This window comes from Rhizophagus irregularis, chromosome 5 (assembly GCF_026210795.1).
Source record: "Rhizophagus irregularis chromosome 5, complete sequence".
In the NCBI taxonomy this organism is placed as follows: Eukaryota; Fungi; Glomeromycota; class Glomeromycetes; order Glomerales; family Glomeraceae; genus Rhizophagus; species Rhizophagus irregularis.
This window is the reverse complement of record NC_089433.1, coordinates 4,232,708-4,254,747: the sequence shown is the minus strand read 5'-3', so window position 1 is coordinate 4,254,747 and position 22,040 is coordinate 4,232,708. Positions and strand designations below refer to the sequence as shown.

The following is a 22,040-nucleotide window of genomic DNA, read 5'->3' as shown; positions in this document are numbered from 1 at the left end:
GATCGAAGATTTAATATATTTTTTGATTCGATTATCTTTTAAATTTGAATGAATTGTTTTATTTCACGAAGAAATTTCATCAAAATAGAGAATTTGATCGACCGTCACCAAGTTTATTTATTTCTAATTCTTAGCGTCGGGACTTACCTAATCTGATCATAAAAAGTTCATTATACTTATTAATTCGGAAGCCATTTGATTGATTTAGATAACTATAGAAGAAAGTAAAAAAAAATTATGACAACATAATATGGGATATGATTTAATATAATATAGTTTAGCATATTATGATTTATGAGCCTATAATAGTTGTTCATGAAAAAGCCAAATTAGTCAAAGTACAGGATGATGCCTATCACATATTACGTCATACGTCCATATGTTTTACTTTGTTAAATAATAATGCCTGATTGATGAACGAAAAAAAGATACCCTATAAAAAATTTTCCCAACAAATGATCATCTAGTTTTTTATTCCAAAAAAAATCCAGACATGTGATCATTAACTCAATTACACTCGGTTTAATGAAAAAAATCGTTATCAAATTCATAAACGATTTTTATATGTTATATATAACGATAAATATAAAATCTTAAAAGATCTCATTTGACAAAATAATTTGATTCAAAAATTTTAACGATCAAGTTGGTAAAGGTAATGAAGTCAATATACAATTTAAAAATTAAGTAATAATACTTAAATTTATTTTATATTAATATTAATAATATTTATTATTGAAAAATATGAAATTTACGAGCCCCTCAATAAAATACCTTTCTTTCTTTTTTAAATTGTATTTAAAGATTTCCATGCAAAAGATAAAAAAGACCAAGTAGAACCTAAACAAATTTATTTTAAGATTTATCAAAATTAACCAATTATATATATGTCCCCTCGAATGGCTTTACCACAAAATCCTGACAACCATAAAATCGACAGTCTACAATCCCGACACCAAGTTCCTGACAAACCCTAATCCCGTTGAAATAAAATCCCGATAGTCACAAATTCTGACAGTTAAAAATCTTGACAGTCAAAATCCCAAAGTTTTAAAAATGCAGCGACGCAGTAACGGGCTAATTTATCCCCGTCCGGGAATATAATTTATTCAATCAATTTTTAATATATATAACAATAATACTAGCACCGTAGCACGCGCACTAATCTTAATGATAGGATCATAATACCCTATAAAAAATTTTTCAGAAAAATGACCACATGTCTGAGTTTCTTCGGAATAAAAACTAGAAAAACGATGGTTTTCTCCAGAATTTTTTTATGGGGATACTGTCATTGAACAGGGTTATATCGGTCTTCGACCGATACTTTTGGCGCCCGTTCAATATCATTTAGATTCGGTTTATTTCACCGACAATTTTTCATCGACAATCAACTTACCGATAGAGAGTTCACCGGAAATCATTTCGCCGACAGAATCATTTTACTAACAGGGTCATTTTACCGACAGGGCTATTTCGCTGAGAATCATTTTACCTAAAATCATTCAGCATCACAAAGACACAAATTTTATAGTATTTTTATAACCAATTTTTAATGTTAGGAGTATTTATCTATGTTACATGTTAAATATGCCCTATAAAAAATTTTATCCGTTATTTCTGTAAAATCTCCGTAAAAATGAGCCTTTCACGGATCCATTCACGGAAAATGAAAATAATTCGATAAATTCCGTGATATAAGGTTATTAATCCCGGAAATGAGCCTTTTATGAAAAAAGATGGAATATAAAAAACGGATCGACTATTTTTACAGGGATGTTAAATACATTATTTTATTTAGTAAATACATTAAGCATTTAGTGTTTATAGACGGTATTATGATATGAAATTTTAAGTTATACGTTGAATAAATATTATATATTTTACCGTTCATTATATTATGAAATAATATTTACAAAAAAATAATCAATGGATCTTTTACTCATTTAGTATTTGTCGGTGAAATAATCCTGTCAAAGAAATGAACCCATCGGTGAAATTGCCATTTGTGAAACAATTGATCCTGTTTGTAAAATTTACTGTCGGTGAGTTGATTATCAGTGAAACGATTTTCGGTGAAATACCCTATTATATAACCATTTATACCATTTATCTAAATTAATATAGTAGCGTGTTGTTTTTTTAACCATTAAATGTTTTTAGTAAATCTATCTAATTATAAAACTAGTTTAAAATATTTACTATAATGAATCGTTCGTTTATTTTTGCGCGTTAATTATTCGTTCACACGATACGAGAATATTTTCCTATATCTACGCGCCGTGTAGATATTAATAGTGTATTAAATTATAGATAATAAAAGTTAATTTTATTTTTTTTTTGTTAGAACTTAGACGTTGTCACGTTGATGATTCATATATAGATCGAAAAAATTTACTTGATAATCATTAAATTTTATTATTTTCCGCGTGTAAAATTCACAAAAAAAAATCGAAATTTTGTTACGGTACTTTTCGATTATACTAACGATAAAGTACGTATTTCGGTGAAACGTCCCTTCGCCATATAAAAAATTTTTCAGAAAAATGATCACGTGTCTGTTTCTTCGGAATGAAAACTAGAAAAATGATCATTTATCGGAGTTTTTTCTAGAATTTTTTTTATAGGGTCGGAGAAATATCCCTTCGGCGAAATGGCTTCGGCGAAAAGTCCCGATACCGAAAAATTGTGATGAAAAACTCAATAAGACATAAGATAATGATAATATCAATATACAGTATATATGTAACAATTATATTTTATATTTGATTTTTTAAAATTGATGTCGTTTTAATTGATTCGTTCAAATCAAGAAATTACCATAATCTTTTAATAAATGATTTTTATTAGGTAATAAAATATAATAAAATATAAAATTTAAGTATGAGAAATTTACATACTATAAAGTATACATAATTCGTCAAATCAAGAAATTACAATATCATAATCTTTTAATAAATGATTTTTATTAGATAATAAAAAATATAATAAAATATAATAAGGCTCATTTAAAATTTAAAATATGAAAAATTTACATACTATAAAGTAAATATATATATAAAAAATAATTCTTAAAAATATTTAATATTTAATAAATCATGGAAAGATGACAGCACCTTTTCTGAAAAAAACGTTTGGATCATATTTTCTTTTCAATTCTTTCAATCTTTCATAATTTTTACCCCATACATTTTTCAAAATCTCTTCATTATTATATGCTTGATCCGTAGTAGTATCCACAAAATTAACGTAAAGAGATTTATCTCCATCTTTATTAAAAATACTTTGAATACTTTTTGACCAATCATAAACAATTTTATCACACTCTTTAGTTTTCCATCTTTGAACTATAACTACGTGATAAAATTGTTTACGAGGATGAAATGCTGTAGAATCAGAAGGTATTGAAGCAATTTTTTTGCTATCAATTAAATCAATTTCAATATGTGTTTGAGCGGCTTCCGGATTTTCATTTGTAAAATTAACAAAGGATTCATAGGCTTCACGAACGCTTGAGATATTAACATAATCAATTTGCGCGTTGAGTACTGCTTTACGATCTCCAAAGTCGGTGGATTCATCCAATAACATATTTAATTTGGGATATGGCATACGTTCTACTTTTTCAAATATTGGTTCACCACATTCATAAATAAGTGAAAATTTTTTTCGAAAAACTTGTTCCGATGGATCATCAGAAAATAATATGAACGTGATGGCTGGCTAAAAAGAATCAAAAACGTAAATATCTGCGTTATAATATATATAATATATAAGCTAGGATATTATATAAATACCTTATTTTCCGGAGGGAGTCTATTAATGACAAAGGTGATATTTTCATCAGTTCCACGATTTTTAAGCCATGCTTTAGAGGCTTCAACGGCAGAATCTAATTTTTCAGCAGGAAATGCTAAAAAACCGGCGACAATTTCTTTTTGTTCATGAGCTTGAAAAATAAATTCATAAACAACACCAAAATTAATTCCACATCCTCTAATCGCCCAAAATAAATCTTCATTCTTGTTAGCTGATAATTCTCTTACTTCACCATCTGCAGTAACTATTGTAGCTCCCATGATATTATCAACTGTTAATCCATGTTTACTTGTTAAGTAACCAAAACCACCTCCTAATGATAATCCGCCAATTCCTGTATGATGAACTATACCTCCTACGGTAGCTAACCCATATTTCCAAGCTTCACTATCAACTTCACCGAATAATGCACCACCTTGAGCATAAATTAATTTCTTTTCAGTATCAACTCTTACTTTATTTAATTTTCTCATATTTAATACTATTCCTCCTTCAGAACTTGAACTACCAGAAGTTGAATGACCACCACAACATACAGCAAAATCCAAATTATTTTTATTAGCAAAATTAACAGTTTTAACGATATCATCAAGACATGTCGCTTGAACAACAATTCCTGCTTTTCTAATTGAATTATCAGCCCATCTCAATATGCTCTCTTCATATCCTTCATCACCTTCTGTTAATATTTTAGTAATATTATTATCAAATGATTTTTTAAATTTTTGAACCTCGTTAGGATCAATATCTTTTATCAATTTTTTTTGCGGATAACTCATTATCGAAGATTTAATATAATTTAATATAATTTTTGATTTATCTTAAATTTGAATGAATTATTTTTATTTCACGAAAAAAGAAATTTCATCGGGGGTGAAGTTTGGTCGACTAGACCAAGTTATTTATTTTTAATTCTTAGCATCATACAAAATTCATTATGCTTACTAATGCCGTAATGCGGGATGCGGGAACGTTTATGGGTTCAAAATAATATAGTTTAGCATTAAACATAGTTGTCATAAAAAAACCAAATACAGAATTTGGGCTGTTGATCTTGATGCAGGGAATGGGGTTAATTAACCGTTACGCGGAATTTTATGAGATTTGTATGATGTAAGATTTGCACAGATCCCGTTAAATTCCTGCATAATCCATGGGAATTCCATGCACTATTTTGATGTCATATCACATATGCATACAGTACCATTAAAGTTTTTTTGAGGCACGTTTTCGTAACTTAAAAATAATAGGAAAAGAGAAGTTCATATGTTTTACTTTATTAACCTGATTGGTGAACTTTTTTATCCTAATAAAAATTTTTCTGGGAAAAACTTCGATGAATGATCATTTTTCTAAAAAAATTTTTTTTAGTGTTAGTAAATAAAAACGTTAGATTATATAGTAGCTCTGTTCAATTCTATTCTGCTCCGTTCTGATCAATTTTAGTGAAATTAATTTTAGCCAATTAAAAAAGTGGAATAAATTGAGTAGAAAAATCGTGTTTAATCTGTTCCGTTTATTTCCAACCAATTGTATCAATCAAAAATCCAAGCACATATTGCATATGAACATCAATTTTTAATCTGTTGATCTGGTGGTTAATCCGATTTTTAAATGAATTTGATTAGTTCAAAAATTTAGCAAAAAATCGAATCAGAACGGAACAGAATAGAATTGAACAGGACTAGTATTTGTAAACGGATATTGGATTTATCCAAAAATCTGCATTATCAAAGTTTTAATTATGACTATCCCGCAGTATAATCTAGTAAAACATCGATTTGACCCAAGTTTACAGCTATTTGCAAAAATAACGGACCACCCAATTCATTTTTACTCCAAAGTTTCACACGCAGTCATACGCAGTCATACGCACGTGAACCATTGCTGGGTCGCATCCATTTCACCGGACAATCATTTCACCGACAATCATCTAACAAGGGAATTTAGGAAGTTAGGAAAAGAGTTAGGGTTAAGAAAATTAGGGTTAGAATTAGGAGTTAGGGTTAGAATTAGGGTTAGGGATTTCAAAAACTGTATGTAGGTAGTCGGTGAAATGATTGTCGGTGAAATGGGCCAGTCCCGTGATTGGGTAATTGGGATAAACAGTATTTTGCGATAATTGAAACTTTTAATTTCAATGTTTAAAGAACCAAGAAAATCAAATAAATGCTTAAATATTTCAACATGTATGGAATGTCGGACGTTATGATACCTTAAAAATTTTACTTAATGAGTGTTTCGAATTCATCAAAATCAAAAATTGGCGAAATTAAACTTCGAAATGTATATTGAAAGAATGAAAGTTTATAGCAGGGAAGTGTAAGAAAGTAAAATTTTATCGTTATATCGAGTTTTTAATATATATCGGTATAATCGAATATCGGTATATCAAGGTCTGACTGTAGTAATAAAATCAATTTATTTATAAGTGGTTCGGTTTGAGCCTCGTCCATAGTAAGGGCTCGCTTGGGAGGAAAAAAAAAAAAAGTTTTCATAAGTTAATAATTTGGTTTATCGAGAATTGATAGCCAAACTAGCTAAAGACTGGAAAGTTGCCATCATATCGAGTTCAATTTATATTCTATGTAGCAAAAAAAAAACAAATTATAATATATTATAATAATTTTAAATAGTTGTTTATGGTTTATGTCTTTACTCTTTTCAAAAAAAAAAAAAAAAAATTTTTCTTTAAAAGTGCTGTATAGCTGCGACGATATAATAAATAACTATTAAAAAATTAACAGAATAAAAAGTAACATTCGGACATGAAACTTATAAAGCAAAATAAATAAATAAATAAATAAATAAATAAAAATAAAAAATAAAAATAAAAAAATATATATTCCAAATTTATATTTCTGTATTATTCAGGCTGTTATATAGAAAAGAAACTACTAATAGTAGTCACATACAGTAAAAAATTTTATAATAAATAATTAAATAAAATGACTTTTTTTTTTTTTATGAAAGTCAAATTTTCAAATATCTTGGAATGTAAAAAATTTTTTTCTTGTAATAAATAATAAAATTGTGTCGTTAAATACAGTATTTCCAATATTTCCGCGTTACAAGAGATTATAATAATCACATCTATTTAGTGATTGTATATTATTAATATAGCATGGTTTAAATTTTAATCGTGTCACAGATGCGCTTTGTTTATTGATCGAATTTATTTATTTAAAAACATTCGATTATTAAATAAATATTCATGAGTCTTCAATGTTTTAATCGGGCTGGCATAGAATTCATATTTCAAGTCCGGGACTGTACATATATGTATTCATACATTAAATTCCAGGTCATTGGTTACGGTATGGGCTGCCAAATGTAGGCTTCTACTTTTACCTACACCTACTTACAATACGATACATTTAAAGAAAATACTATTGCCAATGATAATTGAGCAAATTAATGCGAAATCCGTTACAAAGATTAATAGAATTCGAAAAAAATTAAAAAAAATTGTAAAAGAATTTGATTTCAAACTTTAACGACCGACAAAGTTATAATTTAAATAATATATTTATTAATTTAATGCAATTAAATGTTTCAAAATAAATATAATTATTATATAACAACAATGATATCTTGATAATCTAAAAAAATAAAAATAACGTTTATAAAAATACTTATTTTTAGGGTGGTGGAGCGCACTAATAATTATAATGTAAAAAATAATTTCGAATTTTTCATTGTTATTTTAAACTTTCTTAAAATAATTGTGGGGTTTAAAACGTTGTTAATCTTGATTTGTAAAATATCACATGGATTTTGAATCTTTTTTAGTTTCAAAAGTGCATATTTGTTATTTAAACAAGAATGACGGGATATTGCGGGTTTTACGGGATTCGACGGATTTAACTATTTTACTATAAAAAAAAATATAAAAAAATCTGACTAATTTAAACAAATTTTTTTAAAGTTTTTATTGTATAAAAGATAAATATATTTTTTTTATAAACTTAAAAAAAATATTTGAATAATTTGGTTAAAAAAAGGTTCGTTCAAAAAAAAAATTCAAAAAAAGATTTCATTGATAAAAAAAAAAAAAAAAAAATACTTTTTTTTCAAAATACTCTTTTTCAAAGAAATCATTCCACCATTTCGCCGATCCAAATTGTGGCGGATCGGCAATTTAACTTTTTTTGGCTTTTTATTGTTAAAATAAGTAATTTATTTTATAATACTAAGAAAAAAACCCGACTTTTTTTTTAAAAAATATCGTTTTTCCCTAGTTTGAAAACTTGATAGAATATATTATAACTTTTGTTTACGATAATTTGTTCATATTTATGTTGAACGTTATGGAGGAATCAGGAATGATTACTTTAAATAGAAATAAAATACATAATCTTGCATATTCTTGCAGATTCGACAATAGAACTAACTTACTTTGTTACATTCTCCTTTTTAACGAATTTTTAATTGCAAAAAAAAAATTCTTTTTATTATATATGAGTCATATATTAAACTTCACTCTGGAGAAAACCGTAATGAGTGTTTTAAAGTATATATTTAAATTTTACTTTTAATTTTTTATCAAACTGTATCTTATGAATGTGATGACACGAAAAGAACAAATAAAATAAATAAATAAATAAATAAATTAAGAAATAAAAATAATTTTATTAATAATTAAAACATTAACAATTGGTTCTTATAAAAGAATTGATTATATTCTTAAATTTTTTCATATAAAATTTAGAATGATTTCATGTTGGGGCGTGCGCAATTCGTAAACAAAAAAATATTTATATAAAATAATTAAAAATTGTGAAAAAAAAATCATGATTTATTCCGGTAACTGGACTCGCATAACTAACTTTATTATAAACCTTATCACCAAAAATTCCAAAAATTGCGACAAATAATAATAAATTTTAACTATGAGAATAATATGATTAATACATAATATGAATCCATAATATGATCATTTTTGGAATCGAAAATATTAATTTAATAATTAATCGGTCGGATCGGTCGGTTGTTTTTTTTACCGATAATATTCTTCCATTTTTGAAAATGACTACCGGCAGCGGTAAAAACTATACCGATAAAGTATGTACTAAATGCACAGTTTAAAATGTAGGTAGAAATTTCACGTGGTCATCTTATTATTACTTTTGAATACAATATAATACATAAATAAATAAATAATATATATATATACATGTATGTATGTATATATATGTATGTATATACTGTATGTATGTATAATTTCATAATTCTTCCATTTTTACCTTCATGATAGATATCCTTCAAAAAAAATGACATGCTTAAATTGGTAATGATACATAGATAAAAAAATTATTCAGCCAAGAAAAAAAGCCTTAATTAAAATTCAAAAAAGGTTTAAATGATATGATAAAATAATCGTTAATTGTTAATAACGTTACACAATTAAAAGTTAACCATATAATTTACCCGGAAGATAATTCCACGAATTGTATTGTGGTCACCTAAAATTCTCGTACGCGTTCCACTTATCTGACTTGAATAAATCTAAATCCGATATTAACTTATTGTTTTCTTAGCATTGGGCTTAAAAGTTTATGGGAATACTGCATATTATGTAAAGGTTTTGTGCAGATAAGTGGAATTTCAATTATATATAAACTCCGTTAAGAGGCTTATATTATTTTACAAATACGTGTAATAAAATAACGGACCAACAAAATTGTTAATAAAAAGATTTCGTGCAAGGACATGTGGTTTCTTACAATGTCTCGTGATGGATTTTCATTTCGATATTTAGAAATAAAGTTCCATTAAAAGGTTGATTCTATTTTTTTTTTATATAAAAATATATAACCAGTTATAATAAATTAATTTCATGATTTCATTTCATTTGTATTTTTTTCAAAAAAAATTAAAATGCAACCCATTTTTAAAACTTAATTAATATAATCGGAAGTGATCAACTTTAAATATTCTGAATTCTAAAAAAAATCTCATGACGGTTAATTTCAATAAAAAGGTTTTTTGTATGTAAATCATTTTATTTTACGCCAGTTTTTTAAGAAAACTAGTTTCTCTTGGGCGTTATCTAATATGTTTTGTTATATTTAACTAAATAAATCATTCTCCGTGTTAAGCAATTTCAAATAATCGACCAAAATTACAAATTATCCTTCTACATATGGTATTTAAATTAAAAATTAACTGTTGTATGACCAAAAAAGGGGGTAACCCATTACTAATCTCCAGATTAGTACGTCAAATATAAATCTTATCATTTAATGGTAACGATTTGAGTCCTATGAGGACATATGAGACCTGGTGACCTGGTGATGTCGAGTTATTTTATAAACTATTGGTTAAATTTTAATGATTGATGCACTTTTTTAATGCAATAAGAATATCAACCATAATCAATTTTATCAAAATTTTTATCCGTTTTTTTTAATTTATTTTATTAAAAAAAAAAAATTTCTTCAAATTTTTTTTAAAAAAAAATTGAAAAAATTTTATCAAATTTTTATTAATAGATGGATAAAAAAAATATTTGAAAAAAAACGTGAAGTAATCTCGTGACAGGATTCACATTTATTTTTTCTTTTTAGGAAAAAACGAGAAAAAAAAATAAATAAATTTTTTTTTTTTTTTTTTTTTTGAAGCTTAATTTATTTGTAAACATTATTTTTTTTTCACACTACCCTTTTTTTTGAATGAAAAGGCTGAAATCCATGAAAATCTTACTTTATTTTATCGTATTTTTACCTTTTCAAATGATATATATATTCACGTACATAAAAAAAAAAACTTCGTTGTTTATAAAAATTATCAGCCCCACCCATTTTTATGAATGAATTCATGTGAAAACTTTTTTATATTTAACCTAACTTCGTAATTATTTGAAATTGTTTCTTCTTTTTCGTCTTAATTATTGTCTTAATTATTGAAAGGATCTACTTACTATCAAAACGTTATCTTTTTTCTCTTTGAATTCTTTGTCTTTCCCCCATTTTTTTTTTATTTATTATAATATATAATAAATATATAAATATAATATAAAACTTTAAATAATCATTAAAAATATTTTATTTAAGAAGAAATATTTATCATTGGTTAGAAAAAGAAACTCATTTTATTTTATTTCGTTTTTTTTTTATGTTGAGCACAAAAAAAATCAAAAATATTATTCGTCAACCTTTAATTGTTTGTTTTCGATTCCCCCATTTCATTTTATTGTTTGTCAAACATTATATATAATGATAATCCTACCTAATGAAGTTATTGATTGATTGATTATATGATGTTACATTCTCATTACTTTAGGTATAAATAACCCCGATTTCCCTCCGACAGTTTTGACCTTTCATCCATAAAAGAACATTCACAAAAAAAAAAAAATCACTCAATAAATTAAAAAAAATTAAAATATTTTTTTTTATTTCCACTTTTTTTATAATTTTTATAATTTTTATAACACAACATGAGAGCTTGTCTTTATAATTTCGCGGGGTTGCTAAAAAAGCAGCAAAAAATTGAGAAGTCGGAAACAGTAAATTTTAGGACCCTGGTGCCCGAGGACTTTGAAGAACTTTCCAGTTCTTCTTCCTCTGAATCAAATCGAGGATCTTCAATCCTCAATTTACAAAAAAAGAAAGATGTCTTGCCTCCAGTTGTAAGCCAGGTCACCACCCTTTTATGTGAAGCAGAATCAAAAGCAACTTCAAAAGACTTTGCCAAGTCGGTGGAACTATTAGAAAAAGCAACAACGTTAGGAAGTGCTTGCGCTGCAGCAAAATTAGGTTTAGTTTACAGGGGAGGAGTTTCAGATGTAAATCCAGATTATCCTTCTTCAGCGGCTTATTACCTTTTAGCTCTTAAGCTAATTTATATGATCCCAAATGAAAAATGGGATGTATCCCTTTTATTAGAGGTAATCGCGGGATTATCGGAGATTTTTAGAAATCAAATGCATAGAAAGAAGGATGACGATATCTGGATGACCGGAATTCGTGCCATGAGACACATTGAGTCAACATTGCAAGATCCCGCAGTAATAAAGAAATTAAGACAAAGCGATTTTCAAAAATGTCGGGCTATAAGAATACATATTAATTATTGTTTAGCCATGACAGCCGAAGCTGATCAAGAATATGACGAAGCGATACGATTATATGAAACTTGCAGACGAATTGGAGAGTGCAATTTCAAAACTGCAAACAAGTTGGTGAACAAGTCACAATCAAAAATGAAGGAGCTCAAGAGCAAAATTCCAAAAGTGAAGCCAATCTGTGTAAGTTGTGACTATGAGCCTAAAGAGTTAAGTGACATCTGGAAATTGCTAGTATGTAGTAAATGCCAAGTTGTCGCTGCATGTTCCAGAGAATGTTTGACGGCTCATTTGGCAACACACAATAAAAAGAGCTAAAATTTAGCTAAAATTAAAAAAAGCGGAAGGGGAAGAGGTTGGGTTGGTCAAAAAAAAAAAAAAAAAACATAAATATATTTTTATTAATTAAAATATTAAAAACTAATAATATTCACTTGTAGTATTCAAAAGAAATTTTTTTTTGTATAAAATACTTTATTTGTAAAAAAAAAAAAAAATTCCAAAAAAAATTTTTAATAAAATTAAATTTCACGTGATTCGTGATTTTAAACGCATTCAGAGTTAAAAAAATCGTTATTTTTTATTTGTTGTTATGTTTAAAAGATTAGATTCAAAGATAATCAAACTAATCATCATTATTCATAATAACATATTTAGAAAATTAAAAATTCAAGACCAAAATAATCAAATACAAATTTTTTTTTTTACTCCCTAATATTTTCTCTTGGTAATGGGAATGAATTTATTTTGCAAAGGGATTTCTCAATAAGTAAATATGAGTATGCGTCATGATATTTCTTTTTTGAGTTAGCAATAATAATAAAATTTTTCCGTGAGTGACACTCGCATATTTCATTGGTTATAATCAGTCACGCGAGCAAATATTTTTGATCCTAATTATTAATTGTTATATTTTTGGGTTTTGATTTACAATATATTGTATGGTATAATATTTTAATGTATGCGGTAAAGAATATATTAACATTAACCATTTTATTAAAATACTCGGAAAAACTTAAAAGTTTCGGTCTCGGGATTTTTTTGAAAATTTCGGGTTACTACTAAGAATGGTATTCTCTTGTACCATGTGTAGAATACAATAGTATTGCGCCTTGTGAACTTTTACATAATAATTATTTACGTTAAAAATGATTCGATATGATCGAGTTCTTTTACCCAAAAAAATTTCTGTTGTATCACATTAACAGTTTAAATAATATATCGTTATCTATAATAAAAGGAGTATTTCAACTTGAAATAGTAATTCATTACTATTTTTATTTTAGTTAATAAATAAAAGTTTTTTAATAAACCAATTGAAATAATGAAAAAGTTTTTTAAAGTTTTTTACTTTATTTTATTTATTATTCTTTTTTTCTAAAAATGGACTTATCGATTTCTCACCATAGTATGAATGTCTCGTGACATCGTACAAATTTTAGGTTTTCAATTTTAACTCGTCAATTTAACTTTTGATTGATAAACAATTTCCATTCATGATTAATTGATTTCATGAATATGGTTATTGATTACTGTTCATGTGCAATTTAGCCCATGATATGATATTAGGACCCGAATGAGATCGGCTCATTACTATTAGCTCTATGCATCATAGTCTTTATAATAGTTTTTATATAATATCCAGTCAATTTAATCGAAATCGAAAGATCTACACAAATTCAAAATGTGTGATCGCTCTTTTTCGGAGTGAAGGAAAAAGTTTTTCAAAGAATTTGAAAAAAATACTGTATAAATTAAATGGCAAGATCTTCATCATATTTGATTAAAAATATTTTAATATAATACTCAATGATAAACAACAAATTATAATTATTGTTTACAAGAAAATGGTCGTGCATTCGTGTGAAAAATATTTTAATTTATCCTTTACATCTTTAAACGCCTCTCAAATCAATGAATTTACATTATAAATATTATGTTCTTATGATAGAATTTTAAGTTTTTTACCACGAAAAAAATTTCTGTCGTGTCACATTTGAAATTTCTTTTTATCTGATTAGAGAGAAGTAGTATTGATTCAATTCGAGTAGTTTATTTGTGTTTCACTACTATTCTTATTAAGTTTAGAATATTTTTGTAGAAAAATCGATGATGAAATTTCTTTTATCCGTAACATTTATTTTCTATTAATAAAAAAAAAACACCCCAAATTTTCGGTATTTTCGGATTTCTTTTCATAGTATTCCGTGAAAAAGAAAAAGTACAGAAAATTTAAAGTTTTTCGTTTAAATTTAATTCTTTGATAAATAATCCCCCATTTGTGATTAATTGATTTCTAAATATGGTTTATTGTATCGTTATTTATCATGTTTTCTTATTATTATTAATTATTATTAATTATTATGTGATATGGTTTATTGTATCGTTATTTCTATTATTAATTATTATGTGATGTATTTATTTCTCTGAATCCAATCCATGATTTGTACTCGTCAATTATGATATTATTATTTATTAATTCTTTACTCAAATTATTTTGGCCGAACGTACAATCATGTCAGTCAACACTGATCACAAAATTTTTGATTCAAATTCATAATTGAGTCGAAATGAGATCAAAAAAAAATTTGAAGAAATAATATGGTAAGATCAACAACGATAGGTAAACAAAGTTTTTTGGTGAAAAAATTTAGGTTATTAGGATTGCTAGGAATAGTAATTTCGTATATCATTTATAAAATACAATGATATCTTTTTTTTTTTTACGCCTCCTAACAGCTTTGGTAATTTTCACATCGATCTATAATAATTGATAAGTTCTATAATATGATTAAATTGATAAGTTTTATATGATTCAATTGATAAGTTTAATATAATTTAATTGTATAAGTTCTATGATTAAACAAAACAAATATAAATTAAACAGATATAAATGATAGGACTTATAAAATACGGTTAAACAAATTTTTAAAAATGATGATAGTGTTTAAATGATAGGATCTATAAAAGAAAAATGTGTCCAAGTTCTTTATCCGAAAAATTTCGGTTGTATCACATTGTATCACATTGTTATCTGAAAATTAAAATACAAAGAATATTGGTTTAATTAGAATAAGCTATTTTGTAATACCATTGCCATGTTTTCGTTAAAGATAAGATTTGTGTTGTATAATTTTTTTTAAATGATTTCCCACATAGTTTGCACTTATTTTCACTTATTTTCACTTTGGATAACAAAAAAAAAGTGAGAGAGAAAAGACATTTTTATTTATTTATTTATTTATTTAAAAAAAATTATGTAATGCATCGCTAAGTCGGTAACGTGATAAATTTAATAGGGCTATCTATCTAAATATAAGTTTTCAATTTAATTTTAATTTAACTCGTCAATTAAATTCTTAATTTATGACAAATTCCCATTCTTAACTGATTTCGTGAATATGATTTAAGGTAGTGGTGCATACTTTTTCTTTTTTGTTAGATACGTCACTCATTAAGTCAACGAAAGGTTGTAACTTGTGACGTAGCTCGATATTATATAAATTATTATAAAATGCATCTGCAGTGACGTTATTGACGTAACTTTGTTACGGAAGTTACGTCGGTAAAGTTTGCACCTCTAATTTAAGGTGATTAAACTAATAAATGGAAATTATTATCTGCTATTATATATAAACTAAAGTGAAATCCTTGGTTAATTTTTATTTTTGAGAATTAGTTCAATTTCAATATGTTTAGAAAAATTGGAAAAATTTAAAAATTTTAACGTGACGCGCGTAACTGGATATCGTCATATGATCTAAATTGTCATTAACGATTTTAGCTTAACAGTTAAGAACGGTATGATTTTTTAAAAAAAACATGGCCGGAATTATTGTAAATTTTGGTCAAAATTAATTTTTATTCATTTTTAAATTTTTGGTTTTGGAGATCAAGGATTATTTTAAAATAAAGTATTGAATACGAACAATTAATCTACTCGTCTTAATTTATGATCATTGGATTATATATTCCACAGGTCTGTTCAATTACACTGTCAGCTCACTAGTCCAGAAAAAATAAAATAACCTAGTTAGCGTTCTTCACGCAGCAGTATCCTGAGGTCTCAAACTTGAAAGCCTTTAGAGTTGTGGATGCATCATCTGGGCAAGTAATAAGTGCTTGTCTGAATGCTTCTCTTGAACGAACCCATTCGTGTTGATGCGCTGAACATCACCGAGGTTGTTTTGCGACCATGTGCCAGTAAGAATGGGCAATCTTTGGATATTCTCCCTTGAAGGGGCTGTCCGGATTCGTGAATTGGAACTTCCATTGATTGTCCCTACTAGTATAATGGAATCGAGGACTTTCCCCCTGGAAAAGTGAACGGGTAAAAGGTTAAGATCTATTTTTGATCAAATTCGAAATATGTCACTCTTTTTAAAATTTTGGATATTTTAGCTGATAATAATTATTAAAATTTTTATAATTTCAAAAAAAAAATTTTTTATATAAAAAGAGGCAAAGATTATCAATGATGAATAATCTCTGTCATGTTTATTGATATCTATTAGTATAAATATGAAGATTTCTAATAAAAAGAATGTAAAAGTTTTTTCGTATTTTTATTGATACGAAAAGGATGATGAAAATGAGAAATATAAAAAATTTTTTTTCTTTATCTCTAATAAAAAAAAAAAAAGAGTGTAATTTTCTCGTATTTCTGAATGCTAAAAGAAAAAAAAATGAAACAGGTTTAAGTCTAAAACAAATGCTAATAGAAGCTAAAATAAATTTAAGGAAAAAAAGAAGAAAAGCAAAATAAATTTAAGGAAAAAAAAAGGAAAAGCAAAATAATTTATTCAAATTATCTAATTATCTCGGATAATAAAATTTATCGTTTGCTTTTTGATTAACCGGTTTTTCCTCGACCTAAAATATGTTAAAAAAGAAAATTAAATACATTTAGTATAAAAGTTTATTTGTATATTGTAGAATAAATACGTGCTATTCCATGGGTATCAATGAATAACTAAAATATTCACCGATGCCTTGGGGGCCGGTGTATATGGAGTATTTATTAGATATCCATGAAATAACAGACTTATCTCATTGTGTATGACGTATACGCCGATGGATTTTATACTTGTTTATACTTTTTTTTAATCCAGTGGAGTAATTGACAAAAAAATCCGTCGGTGTATACATAATACCTATGGGATAAAGATAAGACACTTACATTGGCGAGCAAGTTTGATACGATTAGCAGCATCTTCGCTTTTGTCACAAGCTATGCTAGTACCGGGACTATTTACGAGTGGAAGTGCAAAACATTCTGTTGTAGGACCACAAGAAGTGAGAACAAATTTTCCTTGATCACATTGGGCGACTTGTCCTTTAATACAAACAGTCTCACCAGTTTTGCATGGGGAGTTTTTGTTAAGTTTGTCAAATTTTTTATTAAGTAATGTAGCTTCTCTAGCGTTTTGTTTTTGAAAGCATTGTTTAGCTTCAGTTACAGAAGCAGAGAAGGTAGAGAGGATGCAAAGAGCGACAAGGATAAGAGTAGATTGGAATTTCATTTTTTTTTTATTGTTGAAAAAAAATTTGAGATTGCCCAGTTAATGACCTTTTATAATTTTTATCACTGCATCGAATTTTTAATTTTATGCTAAAGATAAACATTAATTTTAATTATCAAACTTTTATTTTTGTTTTACGGAATTTAATCTCATTGCTTGAATGTTACTAAACTTTTACCAAAAATAGGTATAATAGGAATTCTGCGCAAGTATTCGCTGATGAGGATTGGGGAAAAAAAGTTAGTACCATGTTTTTTGTGAAGCATTGCATCAATTGTCATTATTATATTTGGGATACGGGAATTATTAATGTTTATTTGAAATTTTGTATACTAAACTGATAAAAATTTATCTGACCATTCATAAATTTTAAAAATTATTTTTGTTTGTTGTGCAAATAAAAATTATTAAATTTTCTGATCATCAAATTAAAAATTATCGTTGCAGCGTTGCAGCCGCAAATTGATACGCGGTACATTATTATTATTAATTAATCAAATCATATCAATCAATCAGTCAATGATGAATGTGAGAATTTCATGTTTATCTACATAATATGATTTTTATGAAACTTGAAACTCGTTAATTATCTAAAAAAAGACTAAGGTTATTTTTTTTTGTGTAAAAATATAGTCTATTATAAGTAGGATAAATAAAAAGTGGGTGTTCGAAGTTGAATCAATTTTTTTTTTGATAATTTTTTTTTATGATTTCAACTTCGCTATTAATCGTTAATTAATACATTAAATCGTTAATTAATACATTATATTGATTAAATCTAAATTTAATGTTTTCAAAATATCTCGTAAATAATGTAATAACCAATTAAAAATTTCGTGAAATCTTAATCGATTGGTTTCTTGTGTGGTATGCGAAGCTTTCAACTTATGAATATTAATGTGCACTTATTTCGTTGGTGTTGTAATTAAACAAAATTTCCCTTGTGAGCGGAGTAAGTCTTGGCGGTGTAATTCTCTTATCTTATATAATAATTGACCACAAATTTATTATTTGTAAAATTTGTTTGTTTTTAAAATTTGTATTAATTGTTTATGTAATGTTTTGCAAAATTAATTAAATTTACGTTAATGATGATCAATGCAAAATTTGTGCAATTAACAGTTAATCAAATTTTATAGGTTTTTTTACGAAAGCATTAAATTCTAGCATCTAAAGTTGTCTTTATTACTTTTTGTAAATAATTTTGTATAGCTAAAAAATTTTCAAAAGACAAAAAGACAAAACTTTATAATTTTAGGTATTAGAAGGTAATGATTTTTATTTGATTTGATTTATTTTAAATCATAAATAAATAACTCAACTCTTTGTATTCAAAATAGATCTTGAACCTCTTTCTAAAATTATTATGAGTACACACATATTCCTTTTTATGGTCGCATCATAACGTACATCATTGCATGACTTAGCATATCACGCTCACACCACCACCCCTTCTTTATACTATTTCCAATAATTTTTTTTCGTCAATTTACCTCATCCGTTTATTCATTTAATTGCTGCACATTATTGTTTATCACTGTTCGTCACTTTTATCTTCTTCATCTTTTGGTATTACATTTCCCAATCTGTTGTAAATATTACTAACAGGTCCAGGTAATCCTTCTTGAGACTTAAAGCTTTCTAATAAATTCTTTACGAGATTTAAATTAATATCAACAGGTTTATACAATTCATCTGATTCTTCGTCATTTTCCATATCAATTGAATCAGCTGCTCTTTCCTTCTCTTTTTTAGATGACGGATCATCTTTAATCTTGTCATCATCTTGTTTACCTATCGCTTCATTTGGTGAACGTATAAATGATTCAGGAATTCTTGAAGCAGAAAGTTCAGCTTCCATTGCTTGCATATATGTATTCATGTCTAAATCTTCGTCCATCTCTTCAATTGATATAGGTGCAGTTGATTGAGTGGATTGAGTGGATTGTTGTTGATTTTCCTGCACAATAATCGGTATTTTATCACTTTCTATTTTTTTTTAAAAGAAAAGAAATATTAATATAATTAAAAAAAAAATACATTTATGTAATTAAAAATAAAAATAAAAAAAATACTAATATAATTAAAAGAAATATACATATTATATTAATTAAATAAATAAATATAAATATATATATATTAATATAATTAAAAACAAAAATACATATTAATATAATTAAAAAAAAATTCTTTTTTATTTGCTTTGGAGAGGAACTTACTTGACATCTTTTCTTGCTCTCGTTTTAATTTTTTTGTTGCTAATTTTCGATATTCTTCTTCAGAAATATCTATAAAAATGAGTTAGTATATAGATTTTTTTAAGTTAAAAGAAAATTTTTTCATTAAATTACCCAAAGTTTTTTTCATAATATTCAAAAATTCAGTCGGATCTAAACGAACATCATTATTATTCAGCATGTCATCCGGTTCATCATCGTCATCGTCATCGTCATCATCATCATCATCATCATCATCCGACATATGTTCACTACACGAATAAAGTCAATATATTAAATTCGAGCACGCTAAACAATAACGGAATCATTCATATTTAATAAACGAACTCTAGGAATTCAGCTCCTTCAACTCCAGCTCCTTCGAAATCGATAAACTTTTCAAACGCGTCGATCATATTTGTCAGATCAACTTGCTCGTCCATAGACTATACGAAGAAAAAAAAAAATTTAAAATAAACTCTTTTAATAATATTATATATTTACAAATATAAGTTAAACATTTATCTTACTTCTTTCTTGATTTCTCCGTAGCCTCTCTCTCTTTCATTAAGTAATTCTTCCAGTTGTTTATGATCAATATTTATCCATGAATCATCATCTTCGGTTGTATCTGCAGTCAAAACTTCATCAGGAATCATGGATTTGCTTAACAAATGATTGATTTGTTCAAATATTGATTTATTATTAGCTTCTTCGTCCCTAAAATGATTAATTTAGTTAATAATTATAGTTATATTATGTCATCTCAACGTAATAACTTACATTTTGGTTATTAAATATTGTTGTTTAGCAATATTATCAAGCTGTTTATACTTTTTAGATCCTTCAACTTCTCCACGAAAATAATTTCTTTTCACAAGTTTATCACGAAATAATTTCCATTCCGAATCCTCATTAAACGGATATGTCTATATTAAGGAAGATAAATTTATCTTAAAATTTAAATAACAAACAATATAGTTAACATTCTTTGAATAATTTTACCTCAACGTTCATATCGGATAATTTTGTTGCTGACTTTGTATAATGTTTATCCGTACATAATATTTCCATCCCGCATGCCTAATATTATTAAAAAAGTTAGACACTAAAGACATATAAAGTTTCAAATAGTCCTTCGCTACGCTCCGGATATTAGACACTAAAGACAAATAAAGTTTTTAAATGGTCCTTCGCTACGCTCCGGATAATAACATTATAACTTACCAATTTCATTCCTAATTCAGCAGCTTTGAATTTTTTGGAATTGCTAGCAGGCAATTTAAATGGTTTAGGTGGATGAAACTGTTGACTTATCGCTTGAGCGTATAAAGTTTTCGTGAATTTCACAGTCACAGTTATGGATGTAGAAGGAGTGAAATTTTCCATTTTTTGACATGCTTTCAATGCAATAGGATCTCTCGTATAAAATGCTTCTACAGCTGGAGCTACAAGTTGAGGATTTAGATATAATGCATGTGCTATTTTTCTTGGAATATGACATCTTGCACGATGAATATTTTGTTGGATCTTTTGCGGAAACTCATTTGATTTCTCCAAAGCAGCTAGTTGTATATTAACATTGGCCTTTGTATTAATATTATCATTATGTATCAGTTCAACTGCTTTATCAATTGATAATTTTCCAGCAGGTATATTAAATATTTCAGCAGGAGTTTTTGGTAATGGAATTATATGCAGTTCATTTTGATATATGAACACCTAAATAATTGGAAGATCAAAATTTTGTTAAAAAAAATATATATATATATATATATATATACCTAAAAAATCAAAAATTTTTTAATTCACCCTATTTTCACTGTTACTAGGATCTAACCAAGATGGAAGCTGTTTAGCAGCTTCAATCAACAAGAATTCTCCATCATTATCTGAGACACTACCAAATTTTATCTATTTATTAGTTTTTGAATTAATATTGGTTGACAACATAATATCTTTTTGACAAATAATTAAAACAAATTCTTTCATGAATAACTTAAATCATCATACATTCTAAATACCTGATCACTGTCTCTTTATATTTTAATGATATTTGTCTCAACAAAAATACGATAAACCATTCATCATCAATACAATCTCCGAATCTAGTCTTTCCGTGTAAGAAAGGGTAACTAGGATCTATTTTAATAAAGTTTAAAATACATAAAGAAAACGATAAAGATGAAAAATTCCTCCTATTATTCGTTTACCTGATTCATTTTTAGCTATTCTTAATTCAAAAGGATCTTTTTGCCAAATGTATTCGTTCAAATATTGGTTTAAATCTGAAAGAATTAAAGTGCTAATTTCTTGAAGAAAAGATATTTGATCTGAAGTAGGAAGAGGAAAGTAAATAGAATAAACAACTGCGTCTACTGAACTAAGTAGATTATCAAACATAGACTCCATGTT

The 22,040-nt window shown here is 26.6% G+C and overlaps 4 protein-coding genes across 4 annotated transcripts; 1 reads left to right on the top strand and 3 right to left on the bottom strand.

Moving 5' to 3' along the window:
* Positions 1-2,935: 2,935 nt before the first annotated feature.
* OCT59_025460 (uncharacterized protein) lies at positions 2,936-4,712 on the bottom strand. The gene is made up of 2 exons (XM_025331209.2): positions 3,798-4,712; positions 2,936-3,723 (listed from the first exon to the last, which is right to left on the bottom strand). The coding sequence occupies exons 1-2, from the start codon at positions 4,596-4,598 to the stop codon at positions 3,097-3,099; spliced, it is 1,428 nt and encodes a 475-aa protein (XP_025170470.1). The 5' UTR covers positions 4,599-4,712; the 3' UTR covers positions 2,936-3,096.
* A 6,086-nt stretch (positions 4,713-10,798) lies between these two features.
* OCT59_025459 (uncharacterized protein) lies at positions 10,799-12,455 on the top strand. Its single transcript, XM_025320807.2, has one exon. The coding sequence runs from the start codon at positions 11,261-11,263 to the stop codon at positions 12,203-12,205; it is 945 nt and encodes a 314-aa protein (XP_025170471.1). The 5' UTR covers positions 10,799-11,260; the 3' UTR covers positions 12,206-12,455.
* Positions 12,456-16,739: 4,284 nt separating this feature from the next.
* On the bottom strand, positions 16,740-17,409 carry OCT59_025458 (uncharacterized protein; the record flags this gene model as incomplete). The annotated part of the gene is made up of 2 exons (XM_025311552.1): positions 16,740-16,759; positions 17,067-17,409. 2 exons carry the CDS (start codon positions 17,407-17,409, stop codon positions 16,740-16,742), a joined length of 363 nt encoding a protein of 120 aa, XP_025170472.1.
* Positions 17,410-18,672: 1,263 nt separating this feature from the next.
* OCT59_025457 (uncharacterized protein) lies at positions 18,673-22,037 on the bottom strand (the record flags this gene model as incomplete). The annotated part of the gene is made up of 11 exons (XM_025320808.2): positions 18,673-19,398; positions 19,629-19,697; positions 19,761-19,897; positions 19,974-20,071; positions 20,156-20,345; positions 20,409-20,554; positions 20,631-20,708; positions 20,853-21,347; positions 21,438-21,525; positions 21,650-21,767; positions 21,839-22,037. 11 exons carry the CDS (start codon positions 22,035-22,037, stop codon positions 18,944-18,946), a joined length of 2,073 nt encoding a protein of 690 aa, XP_025170473.1. The 3' UTR covers positions 18,673-18,943.
* Positions 22,038-22,040: the final 3 nt, after the last annotated feature.